Source organism: Mustela nivalis (assembly GCF_964662115.1).
Source record: "Mustela nivalis genome assembly, chromosome: 17".
NCBI lineage: Eukaryota > Metazoa > Chordata > Mammalia > Carnivora > Mustelidae > Mustela > Mustela nivalis.
In genome coordinates, this window is record NC_139036.1 from 28717336 (window position 1) to 28739032 (window position 21697).

At 36.2% G+C, this 21697-nt stretch overlaps 1 protein-coding gene and 1 long non-coding RNA gene across 5 annotated transcripts in view; one reads left to right on the forward strand and one right to left on the reverse strand.

Moving 5' to 3' along the window:
* Window positions 1-15: 15 nt before the first annotated feature.
* On the forward strand, window positions 16-12445 carry LOC309851134. Of its 3 annotated transcripts, XR_014304642.1 has the most exons (4): window positions 16-293; window positions 5435-5623; window positions 8973-9128; window positions 9350-12445. It is a non-coding gene; the product is annotated as an uncharacterized lncRNA (long non-coding RNA). The 3 variants fall into 3 exon arrangements; XR_014304643.1 differs by lacking the exon at window positions 5435-5623 and having other exon boundaries at window positions 171-293; XR_014304644.1 differs by lacking the exons at window positions 5435-5623; window positions 9350-12445 and having other exon boundaries at window positions 171-293; window positions 8973-9140.
* Window positions 10365-21697, reverse strand: part of MED13 (mediator complex subunit 13) — a 105160-nt gene continuing 93827 nt past the window's right edge. Inside the window, exons 26-31 of one of the 2 annotated variants that reach the window (XR_014304631.1) lie at window positions 21424-21609; window positions 19752-19846; window positions 19344-19492; window positions 17409-17582; window positions 14691-14791; window positions 10365-14348 (exon numbers count right to left, since the gene is read on the reverse strand). Coding sequence is in view for 1 of the 2 variants with exons in the window: in XM_082705870.1 (XP_082561996.1) it covers window positions 14216-14348; window positions 14691-14791; window positions 17409-17582; window positions 19344-19492; window positions 21424-21609 (743 nt within the window). In the remaining variant the exon portion in view is untranslated. The remainder of the gene's footprint in view (window positions 14349-14690; window positions 14792-17408; window positions 17583-19343; window positions 19493-19751; window positions 19847-21423; window positions 21610-21697) is intronic. The other variant, XM_082705870.1, reaches the window with a different exon arrangement.

Here is a 21697-nt window from a genome sequence, read left to right on the forward strand (position 1 = left end):
ACCACACCACTCTACACACGGAGATTTAATTTAGTCCAGTGCTTCCAGTGTCTTCTCTAAAGCGTCCTTACCACCTGCGTCCTTTTCGATTACGTCCTTAAGCCCTCCCGAGCTGCAGCTTCATCGTCATAGGATTTTTGCGGCACCTGAATGAAGTAACGTATGTAAAAGAAATGTTAAAGTTGTTTCCACTATTCTGTGACCGGAACACCAATGGAATCAGACTGTACTCTTCTCTCCATCTCTGCCTCTGCCCTCCTAGCGCCAAAGTTCTAGAATCCTAGGATTTACAGGTGAATTTAAAATTAATCTTTTCCTGAGCTTGCTTTCGCTATTGACCTCACACCCTCCTGGTCAGAAGTTAAACATCTTAATTTCAGTGTTCTGTACTTTAGGGTCAGGGGTTGGGGAATGGGAAAAATGGGTAAGGGGGAGTGGGAGGTACAGGCTTCTAGTTATGGAATGAGTAGCTCCTTGGAACATAGAAGTTGGTATTGTAATCGATGTAGCTACACTTGTCGTGACTATATTTCATAAAATGTCCAATCACTATATTGTACACCTGAAATTAACATAACATTGTATATCAACTATACTTCAATTTAAAAACAAAAACCAGGGCGCCTGGGTCGCTCAGTAGTTAAGCCTCTGCCTTCCGCTCAGGTCATGATCCCAGGGTCCTGGGATCGAGCTCCCCACTAGGCTCTCTGCTCAGCAGGGAGTCTGTTCTCTCCCCTCCACCACGCCCTGCCTCCCCCTCTGCCTGCCTCCGCCTACTTGTGGTCTCTCTCTGTGTCCAATAAATAAAATCTTTAATAAAAAATAAAAACAAAAACTTAGTGTCCATAGATCCTTAAAAAGTGATGGATGGAGTCACATGCAACAACCTTTCAAACGGAGTCTAAGCACCTAGAAAAGATTAAGAAGTACTAATCTCTATATATTTTCATACTATTTCTAATTCCTGGTACAATCAGTGTGCATTAGCACCTTCTGTTTACCAGATACTGTGCTACAAGCTAGAAACAAAAATATTTTACAGAGCTGGAACTTCATACTCTATAGTTACTAAGGCATGCATAGAATGATAACCTAATAAAGACTGCTTGCAGCATTAAAAATCAGCAAAGGAAGAAAAGAACTAATGTGTATTACAATGTTTCTCGAACTTTTTTCCACCTGACCTACAGTAATACATTTCATATTGTGACCCAGGACACACACGCGCATATATACCCACATTTTTTTTTAAGATTTTGTTTTCTTAAATTACTATACCGAACACAGGGTCTGAATTCACAACCGCGAGATCAAGAGTCACATGCTTCACCAACTGAGCCAGCCAGGCATCCCCATAACAACATTTAAATGGAACAAAATTTTTATGAAATAATGTACATACTACATGTTATATGTTCTATTCCTTTTTTTTTTTTTTTAAGATTTTATGTATTTATTTGACAGACAGAGATCACAAGTAAGCAGAGAGGCAGGCAGAGACAGAGGGGGAAGCAGGCTCCCCGCCAACCAGAGAGCCCAATGTGGGGCTCAATCCCAGGACCCTGAGACCATGACCTGAGCTGAAGGCAGTGGCTTAACCTACTGAGCCACCCAGGCGCCCTCTTTTTTTCTTTTTTTTCTTAAGATTTATTTGAGAGAGCGTGACCAAGAGAGCATGAGCAGGGGGAGAGGCAGAGAGAGAGGAAGAAGTAGACTCCCCAACATGGGGCCGAGCAGGGAGCCCAATATAGGGGTAGATCCCAGGACCCTGGGATCGTGACTTGAGTCTAAGGCAGAGGTTTAATCAGCTAAGCCATCCAGGTCCTCCCTATTTCATTTCTTTAAATTGCTGGTCACGGGGAAGTGGGCTGGCTCAGTCAGTGGACCACGCAACCCCTGATCCCAGTCAGGGTTTAAGTTCAAGCCCTACATTGGATGTAGAGGTTACTTAAAAATAAAACCTTCAAAAAAATTTTTTTTAATTGCTAGTCACTACACACTAAAATTGATTTTACAGTGTCTTAGCTTACAAATTATAAATTGTCATTTTTAAGCTGACATTTAATGAGAACATTTATTGAACACTTGCTAGGCACTAGTATTTTATATCTATTATCCGATTCAATTCTCTGAGGTAGGTAATAGTCTATTTTATAATTGTGGGGAAATTGAGACCAAGAGAGGCTAAACAATTTAATCTCCCTGGATGGTCATTTCACAGGAGGAGTATGAAGAGAAATCAAAGACTGTTTGACAGGTGAATAGGAGGAAAAACGGGATGTGAACTACGTGATTTTTAAGATTTCTTCCAACTCTGGTTGTTTATTATCCTGTGATCAGTAATGGAGAAACAACGTGCAGATCCATTTCAGTCTAAGACAACCGCAGATTGATTTTCCCAACACCATTTGTTGAAGAGACTGTCTTTTTTTCATTGGATATTCTTATCTGCTTTGTCGAAGATTAGTTGACCATAGAGTTGAGGATCCATTTCTGGGCTCTCTGTTCTGTTCCATTGATCTATGTGTCTGTTTTTGTGCCAATACCATACTGTCCTGATGATTACAGCTTTGTAATAGAGCTTGAAGTCTAGGACTGTGATATCACCAGTATTGGTTTTCTTTTTCAACACTCCTTTGGTCTTTTCTAGTTCCATACAAATTTTAGGATTATTTGTTCCAGCTCTGGAAAAAAGTTGATGGTATTTTGGGAGAGATTGCTTTGAATGTATAGATTGCTCTAGGTTGCATAAACATTTTAACAATATTTGTTCTTCTAGTCCATGAACATGGAACATTTTTCCATTTCTTTGTGTCTTCTCAATTTCTTTCATGAGTGTTCTATAGTTTTCTGAGTATAGATCCTTTTCCTCTTTGGTTAGGTTTATTCCTAGATATCTTATGGGTTTTGGTGCAATTGTAAATGGGATTGACTCCTTAATTTCTGTTTCATTGTTAGTGCATAGAAATGCAGCTGATTTCTGTGCATTGATTTTGTATCCTGCCACGTTGCTGAATTCCTGTATGAGTTTTAGTAATTTGGGGGTTTTCCACATGAAGTATATCATCTGCAAAGAGTGAGAGTTTGACTTCTTTGCCGATTCGGATACCTTTTCTTTTTGTTGTCTGATTTCTGAGTCTATGACTTCAAGTACTCTGTTGAACATCAGTGGTGATAGTGGACGTCCTTGCCATGTTTCTGACCTTAAGGGGGAAGCTCTCAATTTTTCCCCATTGAGAATGATATTCACTGTGGGCTTTTCATAGATGGCTTTTATGATATTGAGGTATATTCCCTCTATCCCTACACTGTGAAGAGTTTTAATCAAGAAAGATGCTGTACTTTGTCAAATGCTTTTTGTGCATCTGTTGAGAGGATCATATCATTCGTGTCCTTCCTTTATTTATGTAGTGTATGACATTGATTGGTTTGCAGATGTTGAACTACCCTTACAGTCAGGAATAGAACCCTTTTAGCCACAAACAGAAGAATGAAACTGGACCATTTCCTTACAACATACACAATTGACTCAAAATGGTTGAAAGACCTAAATATGAGAGGAATCCATCAAATTCTGAAGGAGAGCACAGGCAGCAAATTCTGTGACCTCAGCTGCAACTTTTTGCTAGACACATTTCTAAAGGCAAGGGAAACAAAAGCAAAAATGAATGACTGGGATTTCATTCCAGTGAACTATTGGGATTTCATCAAGATCAAAAGCTTTTGCACAGCAAAGGAAACAGTTGACAAAACCAAAAGATGACTGACAGAATGGGAGAAGATATTTACAAATGACATAGAGAAATAGCTAGTATCCAAGATCTGTGGGAACTTATCAAACTCAACATCCAAAGAACAAACAATCCAATCAAGAAATGGGCAGAAGACATGAACAGACATTTCTGCAAAGAAGACATCCAAATGGCTAACAGACACATGAATAAAAGCTCCACATCACTTGGCATCAGGGAAATGCAAATCAAAACCACAATGAGATACCACCTCATATCAGTCAGAATGGCTAAAATTAGCAGGTCAGGAACGACAGATATTGGCAAGGATGCAGAGAAAAGGAACACTCTTACACTGTTTTGGTGGGAATGCAAGCTGGTGCAGCCACTCTAGAAAACAGTATGGAGATTCCCCAAAGAGTTGAAAATGGAACTATCCCATGACCTAGCAATTGCACTACTGAGTATTTACCCCAAAGATATAAATGTAGTGATCCAAAGGGGCACTGCACCTGATGTGTATAACAGCCAAACTCTGGAAAGAGCCCAGATGTCCATCATCTATTCATCAGATGAATAGATAAAGATGTAGTGTGTCTGTATATAGAAACACACACACACACACACACACACACACACACACACACACACAGGAACACTACTCAGCCATCAAAAAGAAGTGAAATCTTACCATTTGCAATGATGTAGATGGAACTAAAGGGTATTATGCTAAGCAAAATAAGCCAAACAGAAAAAGACAATTATCATCACTCAGAATTTAAGACATAAAAGGGGATCACAGGGGAAGAGAGGACAAAATAAAGCAAGAAGAAATCAGAGAGGGAGACAAACCATAAGAGACTCTTAATCATAGGAAGAAAACAGCGTTGTTGGCCAGCAAGGTGGGGGTGGTGGGGATTGGGTAACTGGGTGATGGACATTAAGAAGGGCACTGGGTATTATATATAAGACTGATGAATCACTGACCTCTACCTCTGAAATAAAAAATACATTATTTGTTAATTAAATGAATTTAAATTTTAAAAAATGAGAAAAAGTATAATAATATATATAAAGGGAAGGCTAATCATATTTTTTAAAAAGACTGATAAATCACTGACCTCTACCTCTAAAGCTAGTAATACATTATATGTTAATTAATTGAATCTGAATTTTAAAAAAGGAGAAAAGGGTGCCTGGGTGGCTCAGTCAGTTAAGCATCTTCCTTCAACTCAGGTAATGATTCCAGAATCACGGGAACATGTCCTGTATAGGGCTCCCCGCTCAGAAATCTGGTTCTCCCCCTGACCTTTCCCCTTCTCATACTCTCTCTCTCTCAAATAAATACATAAAATCTTTAAAAAAAAAAAAAAAGAAAGAAAGAAAGAAAGAAAAAGAAAAGAAGAAAAGAGCAGAACACACCCAGCCCAAATAAGATAGCTGGAGTATAAAGGTGATGAGTGCTGACACTAAGTCCCCTTTCTTTCCCTTCCAGTTTTTTTTTAAGATTTGTCAGGGGGGTGCCTGGATGGCTCAGTGGGGTTAAGCCTCTGCCTTCAGCTCAGGTCATGATCTCAGGGTCCTGGGATCGAGCCCCATATCAGGCTCTCTGCTCAGCAGGGAGCCTGCTTCCCCTCTCTGCCTACTTGTGATCTCTAAAATAAATCTTTTTTTTTTTTTTTTTTTTTTTTTTTTTTTTAAAGAGAGAGCGTACAAGCAGGGGGAGTGGCAGAGGCAGAGGAAGAAGCAGGCTCCTCCCTGAGCAAGGAACATGATGCAGGACTCAATCCCAGGACCCTTGGAATCATGACCTGAGCCAAAGGCAGATGCTTAACTGCTTAACTCACTAAGCCACCCAGGCATCCCATTCTTCTCTTCCAATTCTTACCTCAGTGAGTATCACCCACTACCCAGAATTGCTCCAGCCAGAAACCTGGAAGTCATCCCAGGCTCCAGGCCTCTCCCCATTTACATCCACATAGTCAGTCTTTCAAATCTACATTGCAGTGTTTGCCAGTGAAGTAATTTTGACCATCATATAGAATTTAGAGAAAAAAGATTTACTCATGAACTTTTTCTTATTAACATATAATGTATTATTGGCTTCAGGGGTACAGCTCTGTGAATCATCAGTCTTACATAATTCACAGCACTCACCATAGTACATACCCTCTCCAATGTCCATCACCCAGTCACCTCATCCCTCCCACCCACCTCCCCTCCAGCAACCTTCAGTTTGTTTCCTGAGATTAAGATCATATAATTGCCTTTCTCTGATTGACTTATTTTGCTTAGCATCCACATCATTGCAAATGGCAAGATTTCATATTTTGATGGCTGCATAGTAGTCCCTTGTAGATACCTATATACCACTACTCATGAACTTCTGAGTTTTAAATCTGCTTCCTCTGACACTTATTCCTAAACTATACTAAAATAAATTTTTAAAGATTTTGCAGCTGTGGTATTTAGACAGATTAAGAACGTATATGTGCTTATAAACCACAAACTTTTTGATTAGTGAAGGAGTATCTTACCTTATGGTGTACTCTTTGTGATATAAAATGCTTGAGGAAATAATCCCCTTTTAAGATTAATGTGGTACTGAGCTTATTACCATTTCTACTCACAAAAAGATATATTTCATCAACTGTTACAATTTTTCAGATTTTATTTTTTTTAATTTTTTATTTTTTTGAGAGAGAGAAAATGGGAGGAAGGGTGGGGGAGAGGTATAAAGAGAATCCTCAAGCATACTCTGCATTGAGCTCAGAGCTCCATGTCGGGCTTGGTCTCAAGATCTCAAGAGTGTGAGATCGTGACCTGAGCCAAAATTAAGACACTCAGACACTTAACTGACAGAGCTACTCAGGTGCCCCATTTTTTTTACTTTTTAACATTTATGAAATTGGAATGTCTTTTTAAAAAATATTTGAGAGAGAAAGCATACACACAAGTGGGACAAAGTGGCAGAGGGAGAGATGGAGAATCTTAAGCAGGCTTCATGTCCATGCAGAGTCCATGGTGGAGCTCAATCTCACAACTTTTGAGATCATGGCCTGAGCCAAAATCAAGAGTCAGATGCTTAACCAACTGAGCTACCAATAAGCCTCTGACATTGGGATGTCTCAAAATCAGTAGTGTAATTTACTTAGCATTTTTTATGTTTTAGTGGTACATAAAAATATGTCTTAACAATTACTGGTGTTTAGATATGGTGAAACATGCTTCAGGTTCAAATAGCAACTCCTTCCTAAGTGAGGTAAATACTGTCCTCTGAATGGCTTACTTTACTCTTTTCCACTTTTTTAAACTATTTTTCAGTAAGACTAAGGAGAGAAAGAAAAGGAGAAACAGAAAGAAAAACAGTGATGTTTCAGATATACTAGGTGTAGATTACTGCCAAGGAAATGAGCTTCAAGAAATTAGAAGACCTCTGTATTTAAAGACCAATATTCTTTGGAAATATAATCATAGAATATCAAAATAAAATGACCTCAGGAGTCATATAGTTACAGATTTCTCAACGTAGGACTTTCCTAAGGTTTTATTTATTTATTTGTCATGGTGTGGGGGGGCAGGGAGAGAGAGAGTGCACATGCAGGAGGAGCAGGAGGCTGAGGGGGAAGCAGGCTTCCCGCTGAGCAAGGAGCCAGATGTGGAATTTGATCCCAAGGATCATAACCTGAGCTGAAGGCAGATGCTTAACTGAGCCAGGCAAGCGTCCCAACATGGTATAAAATTATCCTCAATAGTGTCCTCTTTTATATTGTTAAGATTCCTTCTATTGTTTTCTCCTTTGAGATCTTTTGGACTCTTCTTTTACACTGGCTGTCTGCTTTGGCTATGCAGATCATATCTTCATTAATTTCATGAATATTGAATAGAATTAGGTCCAGCCAAGATTCTATAGCACAAGATTGGAGACAACCCTCCAGGTTGATACAGCTCCATTAATCAAGCCTTTTTGGATGATTGTTCAATTAATTATCAATCATCTCAACTACTAAAACACTTCCCTGCTTTGGGATAAAGTTCACTTTCCCTAAGGTTGCACTCAAATTAAGAGCTTTTCATGGTCTGACTTAATTCTGGCTTGGACTCCTGCATTATCTATCTCATCTATCTCTCATAAGCACCTGTTTTAGTCTGTTGGAACTGCTTGTTTCCCAAATCCTTCATGGTATTCATGGGCTGGCCCTCTCCCCACCCCCTCAACTGGTTCCTTCTGTCTGAAATTCCTTTATTCTCTTTATATAATACCTATGTATCCTTTAAGTGTCACTTTGTTTCCAAATCTTTTCTTGACAAACCACCTATCTCTTCATTAAAGTATCCCTTTATCAATGTTCCCAAGACACCCTTTGCTCCCTTCCATCATAGTACATCACATATTGCACTGTCTTGTTTGAACTTGTCTCTCCTAAAAACACGAAACACACAACCAAACAAAAAACAAGAACAAAAACCCCTCTTCCCTCCTACCAGAATAGAAGTACCTGGAGGGCAGGAACTGTATTTTATTTCTTCGCCTTTGGCACAGTATGGTACTGAATACTGGTTTAGATTAATGATTTCAGTGTAATGATACCATGAAACCTTATTAAATAACCTAAATATGCATCTCTGTATTGTTTGCTAATGCTGTCAAAATAAAATGTAGAGATTGATTTCAACTATTCTACTCTTTCTTGTATATGCACTGCATTATTATATTACAGTAGAAGGCCTATGGTAATAATTATATATATATATACACACAAGTATGTTTGTCAGTAGACTAGAGCTAAAGTTCAAAGATTTATATCTCATGACTAGTGTACAGCAGATAGTCTGTTAAACAAAGAGTGCTGAAACTATGCTGTTTTCTAATCTTTTTTTTCAACTAAATTTGTCTGTAGTTTCTAACTTTAAAACTAAAACACGGGCAAGCTGTAGGTTTCCACTCCTCTGGCATCTTCCAGTTTTCTACAGCATTTCTGAAATCATTATCTACAAATTCTTTTAGTACCAAGGATGTAACTTTCTTGGACCTGGCACCTTTAAGTCCTTTTTTGTCAGTTAACTATCTCAGATTTTAATTTCATCATAGTCAAGTTATTTTACATTTTAGTGCTTAAGGACCCTTCAAGCTGGTTTTTAGTTTCTCCCTTTAGAAGGAAGATAAAAAGTATTAAATACATGATTCTTTGCATTTTTTTCCATCCTGGATCTTGCTAAAAGCATTTTTTCCCCCCTTAGGATTTTATTCATTTGAGGGAGAGTGAGAATGAGAAGCAGGATCTCCACCAAGCATCTCTGTGGGATTCGATCCCAGGACCCCAAGATCATGACCTGACCTGAAGGCAGACTCAATCAAATGAACCATCCAGGCGCCTCTAGAAGCATGTTTTAAAAGTCCTGTTATAGGGGCGCCTGGGTGGCTCAGTGGGTTAAGCCGCTGCCTTCGGCTCAGATTATGATCTCAAGGGTCCTGGGATCGAGTCCCGCATCGGGCTCTCTGCTCAGCGGGGAGCCTGCTTCCTCCTCTCTCTCTCTCTCTCTCTCTCTCTGCCTGCCTCTCTGCCTACTTGTGATCTCTGTCAAATAAAATAAAATCTTTAAAAAAAAAAAAAAAGTCCTGTTATAGACTTTACGCATTTTTTTCCTCTGGCATGCCTTAATTATTCTGCATTTGAGCCTTCTACAGAACATAAAGGGTGTATTTGGAAAGTTGGAAAGCCTTAAGGCAAAAACAACCATAGGGGTTTCAAAGAACTCATATGCCTAAGAGACTGGGAGGAAAACATATGAAAGAAGCCCATTTTGAGGTTTGTGAAAAGAAAGCAGGGTATAGGTAAGACTTTTGGTATTGTTTTATTTTACTTATTTATTTGACACAGAGAGAGAGAGCACAAGTAGGCAGAGTAGCAGGGAGAGGGAGTAGCAGCCTCCACACTGAGCAAGGAGCCCGATGTGGGGCTCGATCCTAGGACCCTGGGATCATGACCTGAGCCAAAGGCAGTTGCTTAACCAACTGAGCCCCCAGGCATCCCCAAGACTTTTTTAGTATTTAGATCAAGAAGCAGCCATAAAGGATTTTAATCTACCATGAAAAAAAATTACAGGTAATATGAACTGTGAGATGTAGAATAACTTAGTAAGGTACAAGTTCCAACAACATACACCTCCTTTTAAGCCCTATTTTAAAACTTTTGCTGGCAGAAACTATTTTAAAATGAACACGATAATTTGGGGGTTTGTCCTTACTCAGCTTAAGTTTGTACAAAAATATTTAAAATGGGTGCCTATACAAAGTATTTTTAATGGATTGTTCATATCTGAACCCCTATATTATGTTTCAAAACATAAAATAGGACTGAACTAAGCTTTAAATATTTGAAAGTAACTTGTTTAGACTAGAAAACTGATACCAAACTGATCAGTCTAAAAGAAAAATGTATGTACATATAATTTTCTTGTATATTAATCATTGATATAGTTAAAATCTCCTTTTAAATAAAATACTTCAGATAGAGAAATTAAAAGTCCATTAATTTCTAGGTTACCCCTTTCCACTTACAATGAAAAAAGTACTATTAATTTTTACTAAGTTTAAGATGGAAATATTTTTAACAGAATGAGACACCACAATGAAGGCTTCATGAATAATTTATTCCATTTGAAGTTTTTGTTTTTTTTTTAAAAAGTATAAACCTTTTCATTTCCTCAATCACAATTTGTACAACTCAGTGTTATGGCATTCGGCAGCAATAGTGTTTGTTCCTTATTCTTTTTTTTTGTCACATTAAAAAAAAAAAAATTTGGACCATATTAAATGTCACTGCTAAACAACAACTTTAAAACGCCCCTTCATAAAGTGACCAAGCTATTTTGAGAGAGTTGATGCTGACATGTCCAGTAATGACGTTACAATTTGTAGTTTAAACTCAGTAACTTTAAGGTCCACAAATCCAGTTTACTTTGAAAAACTAAAGCTATTTTAAAACTTCATGAATACATCAACCTGAGGAGTATTTTAGGTCCCAAATCCAGTTTTTAATTCATACTCCACAAAAGAGAAAACATATGAAAATTTAAACCACAGTTCTTGGGCCCATTAAAACACCAAGAAAAACCAGAAGGTTAAGATTTCTAGCTGATGGGGGGGGGAGGAGAAGTATGTCAAAAACATTTTTCCTTAATTTAGACAAACTAAAATCTTAAGAGGAAACCCAGACCAAAACATTACTCATGCAACATTAAATGTATTAATAGACTGATATGTGATGCCATAGTGGATGAGTAGCAAATTATATGATGCAACAGCATTTAAAAACTTCCTTTTAATGTATTCAATTTGAACATTTTAAATAACGCAACATAGTATTTTGATATTACAGTATTAACATAGTGCTTGATTAAAGATCTGCAAATCTTTGTAGTAACACATTAAGTTAAAAAATTACCTCAGAAGGTAAATATGAAGACGAAAAGAATATTTTAATACAGTAATCTGTGCCATACTGACAATTGAGTACGAATACAGCTGAGGATAGTTGACTAAGTAGTAAGAGCTTAATTTTAGTGGTTTAAGAAAAGTTTAGAAAGATTTAAAAATTACAGCTACTTTAAAATTTAAGGATTACATATAAGTACACTTGGTGGCCTTCGGGCCAAACAATAAGGTGTACAGAAATTTATTCATACAGTGTTAATTCACAGTCCTGATAACTGAATGGCTTGCATAAGAAAGTATGGCTAGATGTTTCTCACTGGCTGGAAGCAGACATTATATAACTAATCTTTTTAAATGCCAAAATACTGAACTTCCACCCTGCTTGGTAATGGATAACTGCACAAAAAACACATTAGCACTGTAACAAAGAAGTCAAGGTGTTGGTGATCAACTGGTATAAAGTATGTATTATTTTGCTTTACCATTTAAACAAACAAAAAAACTACCCATACTTGTCTGTGACAGTACATTAGTAAGTCAGATCCATCATCCTGCATAAAAGGCTTAATTTTTTTCTGAAACAAGTCTCCTGACCTTTTCTAATGGCTATTTAATAATGTTCTATTTAAATGTGAACTTGTATGTGAAGGGAAGAAAAAAAATTCTTATCAGTAAATCCTGTATATTTGGGAACTACTCCCTGATTCCCAGATAAGAAGTAATTGTATACTGGGTTTCTTCCTTATGGCTCCATATAAAAGAAACTGTCAGGGAATAATTTTTAAAAATCTATTTTCAAACTGAGGTGTGGTTACTATAAGCTAGTGATATTAAACAACTGAGAATATAGCTCTTATTTTTAAAAGTCACTACTGAGCTAAGTATATAAAAAAGGATACTTTTTATAGAAATTCCAAATAAACATCTTTTCCCTCAAATCTCAGACAAGTTTAAGTACAGAACAAAACATGCCAACATAATCTGTAGTGTGCTAGCATAATTTAAAAATGAATGCAGATGTGATCTTCAAATTTTAATTTCAAAAATGCTGACCACTGGAATTGCATTGTAATTTTGAAGAAGTGATTGAAAACCTTTGTCACCAGTTGTGTTCTTTATAGAAAAAACAAGACTTGCTAATGTTTTAATATACACAATTTGAAGAAGTTATACTGTTCATAAGAAAGTGATATTTAAGCTAAGCATATAGTATTTACAAAACAAGTTTCAGTAAAAACAAAATAAAACATACCGAATTACAGTTTTGTAAATACAACTGATTTTGTCTTTGTGAAGAATTAGTGAATGTATAAATTCGGAATTTTGCTAGACTGCTTCCAAGAAAGATAGGTAGACTTGGTGACTGTGAATTCAAGTCAGCAACACAGGTAGGAGGCTAACTTGGACTCTCTTGTGAGCAGCACTGTAGAAATAACGTTTTAACGGGGTAAAGCCTGCATAAAAGCATTTCTCTTGGCATGTGCAAACAAGAAGGGGGAAAGCTGTATTGAAGGAAGGGGTGAATTAAAGTCCCTAAAATTCAAGTCCCTTCTTTAGGGAGGTGAGAACCTCCTTGGCATATGCCCTGCCTTAATCTGAGCTGTGTTACAGAAAAGTACAGACTCTGGTGTTTGGGACTGCCATCTCCAAACCAAGAAAATTAAATAAATAAAAAAGGCAAAAGAAACAGGTTAAGTTTAGAAAATGGTTCTTTAACTAGTGGAATAGAGTCTGAATACCAGAATTCACTGAGAATCTATTTACACCACAGTTTGATTGCACACACACACACACACACACACACACATACATATGCAACTCTCACACACATTCCCAATCTTTAATTTAAAAAAAACAAAAAAAGTCAAACAATCAGAGTGACTGTTCTTAAAATAATTTGTAAAATGCCTAGAGCTGGGCTAAATTTCAACCTTATAGCAGATCCTGAAGATAATTTTCATAATTAATAATATTCCCATGCCTAGATGTGCCACTGTCAAAACTGAAAAAAAAAAAAAAAACATTTAAGCATGTAACATTAAACACCAAAATTAGTTTAAGCATTCAGTAGCAAATGTTTTTCTTGTAAAACTAAGTTTCTTTCACTGGAAATGGCCTGAAATATTAGTCATAGCCCTAAACCATAGTACAAAATATAACTGAAGAATTCTCATTTTATTCTAAGTTAAACCACCCAACAATATCACTTGTATATTGCCATCATGTTATTCTGTAAAGGTGTGATATATAAAATGCTGTAAGACCTGGTACCTTTTTAATTTATAAACACAGTGAACTTCATTACTGTACATGTACTCTGCAACTACAGCTTAGCTGTAAATCCTCCACACACAATGGTATGGACATTATTCCCCCTCTATCCCCATTAAACTGTACATCGAGACAATACAAATTTACTGTCCGTCCCACCCACCCCCTTACAAAAAAATAATACTCTAAAAGCAACCCTACTGCAACTTTTTAATTAAGACGATTACATATATTTTAGACCAATTGCTTTAAAGCAAGAAGGCAGTATAAACCTTCTAGGAAAATTTTTATAAAAGAGGTTAAGAAATATAAGACAATTTATACATTTAAAAACTTACAATAAATAAGAGATGCAGGCATTTTTGAATACTAGATACTATAATCCAATACAAGAACATCTTGATGTTCTGAAGCCATATGTTGAAATTCATTGTTCCTCATGTTTCCTCTCCATGCTTTTAATATTCATTTAACATGACTGGGTACTATGGCTCATTACTTTTCACAAATACTGTGACTGGAAAAAAAAGGTTAATTTTGCTACGAAAATGTTATAATACGTTTTGTATGATCAGTCATCATCCTAAAGAGTTCAGTATAGTCAGTGAAAAATAGCAGGGTTATAGCCCCTCCCCCCAAGTCAAAACAATATTTGTTGAAGTAATAAGAATTAGACCCCATCACAGATGACTTTCACTGAGAAGATAACTGTAACTTAATCTTGCAGCGAAATATTTTCCTTGTTTTTTTCTTGTACAGTTCCACTGAATGAAGATCACAGCATATTCATGATAAAGTTATATAACTGATTCAGCACCACAAAATGAATTGGGAGACATGAGCGTCTGTCCTGGATTGCAGGGTCACAGGTTAGCCAGGAGAGTGCATTGTACTGTTCCAAAACAAACCTGAAAAATATAAGTCATGTATTTATTTTCACTGTAGATTTTGGAAGCAGTTCCCAGTTATAGCATCTAAGATTCAAAGCCACTTTAAAAAATGGTGGAAGGTATAGAATAAAGAGTTCTAGGGGAGATTAAAGATTAACTAATTTTCATAAAAAGTACTCTCAAAAGTAGATTACACATGCTAGGAAGAAAAGCACTCATTCTGAATGATGTACTTCATCTAGAGATCCAAGGGTACAAGACTGTAAATTATTGCCAAATATGAGAAAACTACATGAGAATCAACATTATATTCTTTCAAAGATGCAATGGAGAACCTTTTATGGTAAAAAAGAGTTATACCTGAGGACATCTGAAGTCTGATTTGAGTCAAGTGGGTGGGAGTGTTTACTGTGAAGCAGCTCATCAGATTGCACTGAAGGCACGTGGAGGTGCAAAGAGGCCTAAAAAAACAGGAAATCAGTCAGCCAAATGGAAAAGTTGTTGGTTTTACCTTATTTTTCCAAGGTCTCGTCCTTGATGGAATACATTTTAGACCTATGTAATGAATGGGCACCACTATAAAGCTGTTCTTCTTGCTTAACCAACTTATTATAGAATTAATTTTTAAGTGCATAACTTATATTCAATCTTACTTTATTTTCATAAGCTCTACTGCTTTTGAGACCACATAATAATCCTTAAAAAACTTATTAAAAGGTATTTTAAAAGTCATCTATTTTCTGAGTGTAACATGCCTAGATGTGTAAATGTTTAAAGAAGCCCTAAGCTGATAAACCTGAACAGTCTGTTTACACGTTACTTAGAACTTTAGACTATACACAGACATGAAGATCTAGCACTGAAAAATATACGAGGAGTAAGCATATGCAAATATACTGCTTACAAATCTATAATTTTAAACAAACCTACCTATGGTGGAATTGTGAGCACTCTAGTACAGTGCATAGAATGCCTTCTTTTGCCCATGCAATTTCATACTGGAGGCTTGGTGACAACTGTCACACCCATTTCAGTATGACAATGAAGAGTAGAAAAAAGGAATTTCAATTAAAGTGATTCATTTTTTGTTTATTGAGTCAATATAAAGTGTTTAAAAAAAAACTATGAGAGATGGAGAAAATCTTTTAGAGATCTGTATACTGTAAAAGGTACTATTTCATATTTAGGTGATTTCTCCTCTACAATAGCAATTATATATATTTATATATATATTTATATTCTTGTGTTATATATTCAAGAATATAACCAAAGATAGATATTTTTTAAATGCCCATAAACTCTTGATTTATAAGTCATAAGAAGAAGTCTCATATGGCAGATTACTACAAATTAGATGAATAGTCAGTACTAGAAATTACTATTTAATTTCTATGAAAAAAAGATTTTTTTAATCATCTAGGTTACAAACCATTATTTTTCCAAGTAAAGAAAAACACATCAGGTGATTTTATTGCCTATGGTATAGGAAATAAAATGGAATGTATGAAAACAAAAGGTGAACAAAATTACGGTAAATTATGCCTTACCTGGTAATTCAGACCAGAAGTCCTAATCTTGTTACACTGTATCTGAGGGTGAATGCCCACTTTACACTATCCTCTCTGCAAATAAATATTGAGTAGAAAAGAATCTGGATAGTCCCTTGGACTTTTTGTAAAGTGGTGTTTCCTAAAAAATTGTTCTGTGAAACACTAAGGTCATGAATTATGAACTGGTGTTACACAATTGCTTTTTTGTGTATTAAAGTAAGTTTGGGAAATAGGTATACAATGTTATTTACTGCTGTTTTTTTCAAAGACTTTAATGTGCATACATGTATTATAACAACAAAAGGGGGGAAGAAAGCATGTGCAACATTTCCCAAAGGACCAAAGAACCCTTTGTTTTTTAGAAACACCAAAGACTATTTTGCAGAAACACTCTTGGGAATATGTTCTTGTAATGAGATCTGTATAGACTACTGTATATATATTGGAAGGGAAAGAAAAGTCATATATGTCCAAACTTTTATTACCCTGGCTGACACTCCCTAAATATATTACTGCATCAATAGTCAATTCAGATCAAGAGCTGTTGTATTCTTTATGAATGTGCTACAGAAGTTCAGTGCTTAGACTCAAATGTCACAGACTCAATGGTATGTGGGCCAGGGGTATCAAGATAGCAATAGGCTTAAGAGAGGGCAAGCCTATTCGTTCAGGTACCCACTAGAATATAATCCCCCAAATAAAGCACAGTATCTAGCTTTTACCCTAAGAGTAAAAAATCAATTGACAAGAAGTGAGATTAGCATGACTTCTGGAATAAAAGTCAACTTCTGGTGCATGTATGTAAGAAAAAGTGAATCAGATCTGAATTTCCTATTTTGGAATAGTAGTAAGCGACAGAAGTAACATCCTGGATAGGGCTTTCACATCTCATTTTACCCCTTTACAATGTATCTCAACCTCATTACGTCACTTGCCAATGACCTTGTTTTGATAAATAAGTCAGTATGGGTCTCAGAATCTTAGCACTTGGAAACCACTTAATAGTTTTAACATAGCAATTTACACAAAGCTAGAAAGAAATTTTAAAGAGATAGTAAATGGACCTAAATATCAAATATATTCTTAGAAAATTATGAATCCTTTAATCCCCAAAATACTGTGGCATAATAGCAGTATGATGTAATTCAAAGAATAATAGTATAATCATGAAAGGACACAGACTGTAATTCTGGGTCTACTACCAATTTATGACTTTGGACAAATAAGTTTTTCTGAACTTTAATATGCTCACCTAGAAAATGAAAAGGTTAGATTAAAAGTAATATAAGGTTCACCCAGCTCTATACTTCATATGTGCAGCTGCAAATATTAACAGCAAGGGTCCCAGAAATACGAAAAGATAAATTAAAAGTTCGAACTTAGTAGAGCTGTTTCATAATTAGATAACTTCTTTGTGATCTTGTCATATTTCACAATTCATTTAATAAGACCTTAGACACCTCTATATTTCTTTGGAACTAAGGCATCAATCAGCATTATTTAGGAAGTGGCATAGAAATGGAAATACCTTAAGAAAAAGGGGACACTGATATTGTGCTTGAGGACATGCTGACCAGAACCAGTCAGGTAATGGACCTGCTTTGGCAGTTGATACAAAGTAACCAAGGGCCAACGGTTGCTGAAGAATATTAGTTACTTCATCATGAGATTCTGTTGAAAGTAGCCGATCAGTACCCTGACCCTTAAAGAGAGAAAATTAAAAGTATATTAATTCATTTGATACACGTTGGCACTAGATATACAGAATGATTTATGGCAGTCTATCTTATGACATCAACTTAAAAAAAATACTAAAGGATATTGAAAAAAATCAATTGCTATGTACTGAGAAGATCATAATTAGTAACAATATTAAAAGAATGAGTTTAAGAGTTATATGAGGAAATAAATATACAAACTATTTAGTAAGTTTGTATTATGATGCTGAGCCCATGTTTAGTATATGTGTGTTTAAACCTTTCCAGCCAACTGAAAATACAAAATGTTCAATGAAATTCCTAACTTACTTCCTAATTATTCCCTCATCTAATTCCTGATCACCACACCTCAATCCAATAGGTAAATTAAATTTAGCTTTGTTCATCTAACACTATAAAATGCAGTTACTAATGTTTTGGAAAGCACTATGGCAACAGGAAGGGATGACTATCAAGTGATGCTCATATCCTTTAGATTAGTCCATGTATTTCTTGGCATATGCGTTAAGGAAATAAATAAAAAGAAGAAAATGATATGCAAGGAAATGTTCACTGCAACATTATCTGTAACAAAAAAATAAGATACTTAAATATCCAACATTTTGGGAATGATAAAACAATTACGGGAGAACGTTAAAAAGCTCATTATACTTCAATTTATATGTACTGAAAAGTTAGAATATAAATACATGTGAAAGGAAAGTAATCTGCTAAAAGTAAAAAACAATTTTATTAAAGTAGTGAGATTACTGGTGCTATTCTATATACATATTTTTTTTCAATAATCTCATTTTTTTCCCCAAGTTTTTGTGGGTTTTTAAATTTTTATGTAATCTCTACACCCAATGTGGGGCTCAAATTTAAAACCCCCAAATCAAGAGTTGCATACTTTACCAGCTGATACAACAGGCACTATAATAATCTCACTTCTGTACAGGTTTAAAAAAAGAGGGGAAGGAAAGGATCTAAGGTAAAACTGGAGAAAGATCCTTATTATAAAAGGGCAGATTCTAAACATGTGCATTCTATAACAATCAAATAACCACTATATATAATTTCACTCAAATAAAAATGTTATTCAAATGAAGCCCCATTAGTTTTGAGTTCAAATAGAAGGACAAGACAACCTGCTTCCCAAATGTTGAAAATTAACATAGAGAAAAGAAGGAAGATGTTCATTGTTTCCTCTGTTCTTAGGAGAAAATCAGTATTTTTTTCTTTAGAGATCAGAAGTAGGCAGAGAGGCAGGCAGAGAGAGAGGGAGAAGCAGGTTCCCTCCTGAGCAGAGAGCCTGATGTGGGGCTGGATCCCAGGACTCCGAGATCATGACCTGAGCCGAAGGCAGAGGCTTAACCCACAGAGCCACCCAGGTGCCCCGATAATCAGTATCTTTATTACGTTCCTCCAAAAAAGCCCTGATATGAAGGGCAGCTCTTATAGCATATACTAATTTGCAGATAACCTGATGCTCTACCTGATTAGAAGGTACGATAAAGTGGCAGGAAAATTACAAAAGTAGTACTAAAGCCAAGTAGTCTAGAAAACAAAGTCAGGGACAGAAGAACCTTGAGAGACTCTCTTTATAATGCATAATTCAAAATAATACATCTGTATGACAGAAATGTAAGAATGTACTATTAATCTCACTTCTTGCTAATTTCCAAGGGAAAAATAGTGTTTTAGCTCATGTATCAACCCATTAATAAGTTAATGAATGACAGACTAAACTTCTGTAACAGGGTTACCTTGCCAGCATCACCTCCATGGGGGTAATGAGATCCTGGAGAATGTACAGGAGACCCCGTTGGAGATGCAGGAAGAATATTAATGATATCAGGATCAAGATCATCTCCTGTGTCTAACAAATCAAAGATACCCATTCCATCTGCTCCATCTACATAGAGAAAGAAAAATAAATAAATCCTCCATTTTTCACATCCCGTGGTCACGTAGGAGGGTTAAAATAAATTAATGAATTTTAACCAAAATGGGTTAATTTAATTAACATCTACTGAATGTCTACCATGTGCCAGGTACTGTTTTAGGAGCCATATAAACAATTATACATTGTAAACAAGCATGTGGTAGTGTGAATAATGCCCTCCCCCCCAAGATGTCCACATCCTAATCCCAGGAATGTGTGAATATGTTACCATAAAGAACTCTGCAGATGTGATCAAGCTAAGGATCTTGAGATGGGGAGATTATTCTGGATTATCCAGGTGGGTCCAATGTAATCACAGGGGTCCTAATAAGAGGGAGGCAGTAGGGTTAGAGTCAGTGATGGAGATGTGATGATGCTACACTGCTGCTGCTGAGGATGGAAGAATGGTCCATGAGCAAGAGGTGCAGGTGGTCTCTAGAAGTTAGCAAAGGCAAAGAAACAGATTCTCCCTTAGAGCTTTCAGAAAGAACCAACCTTGCAGACACACTGACTTTAGCCCAGTTAAGACTGATTTTAAACTTTTGATCTCCAGAACTATAACGTAATAAACATGTGATGTTTAAAGCTACTAAGCATGCATCAATTTGCTACAGCAGCAACAGCAAATGAATACAAAACAAACGTAATATGCTGGAAATGAAAATGTACTTAAAGTGGAACTATGCACAATAGTCTAATTATTATGTAAAATATATTCAAGTTATTGTGTAACACACTGAAAGAAGAAAATAAATATTCCTTATGGGTTTTTTTTTTTTTTTGAGATTTATTTATTTGACAGAGAGAGTGGGGGGAGTGCAGAGGGACAGTAACTCAAACAGACTCCGTGCTGAGCAGAGAGCCTGACATGGGGCTGGATCCCAGGACCCTGAGATCACGATGTGAGCTGAAATTGAGAGGGACGCTCAAATGACTGAGCCACCCAGGTGCCCCCTACTTGTGACTTTAGAGATGTGCCATTTTCTAAGGTACCTCAGAGCAACAATGGAATACCATTTATTTTCTCTTCTAATAAAATGTAATCTGTAAATTTATCTGTAACAATTATTTCCTACTATGGCAGTTTATATAAATCTGGCAAATCAATTTAGAAAGGAATATAAAATGTGCTGCCAAGTCTATGGTCTATGCACAGGTAGCAAGCAGGACAGACAAAAACCTGTGCATTTTATGATCAATTGTTGCCTTTTAAAATAAGTAAATATTTATGAGATAATTCACAGCACTAGTTCCAATATCAGTAAGGTAAAAGAATGGTTGTATTAGTTTCCTATTGTCTTTTTAACCAGTTATCACAAACTTATTGACTCAAAACAACACACCTTCATTCTCTTACAGTTCTGGGGTCCAAAAGTCCAAAATCAGTTTTACTGGGCTGAAATCAAAGTACTGGTCATTAGGTCAAAATCGGGAACCAGGAGGCCTATGTTCTTTCTGGAGGCTCCAGGGGAAATCTGTTTTCTTCTCTTTTCCAGCATTTAGCACAACATTCCTTGCATTCCTTGGCTCATGGTCCCTTCCTCCATCTTCAAAGTCAGCAGCACAGCATCATTTCTCTGACTTTTCTTCCCTCCATTTCCATCATGTGACTTTCTCCTCTTTTGTGCATCTTCAAATTTCCCTTTACTTCCCTTTATAAGGATACATGTGATTGCATTTAGTGCCCACCTGCATAACCCAGGATAACCTCTCCATCTCAAAATCTTTAACTTAATCACATATGCAAAGTCTTTTTTGGTCATCTAAGGTTAACATTCATAGGTTTCAGAAACATTTACCGGACAAGGATAGGATTGGGGAGGCACTCTTCAGCCTAAAATCAGCCACAAGCATCAAGACTTATTTTATATTTGCAAACCTTTAAAGAACAATTCACCTACCATTGTTGGGATTAAAAGCTAAGTCCAAATTTTCAGTGGTATAAGTAGCTGAAGCTACTTGCACAGAAGCAGAAGTAGGGAACACAAGTATATGAGTACATGATGTATCCTGTGGGGTACTTAGCTGAGATGTCTGCATGTTTAGAGTGGTGCTTCTTCCAAATACGGAACCAGTTGACACAGAATCTGAAAATAAAGATAATTTATTTTTTCTTCAATAAAAAAAGAATCAACTTTACGTAATACTAGAAACACAAGCACATGAAGAAATAAA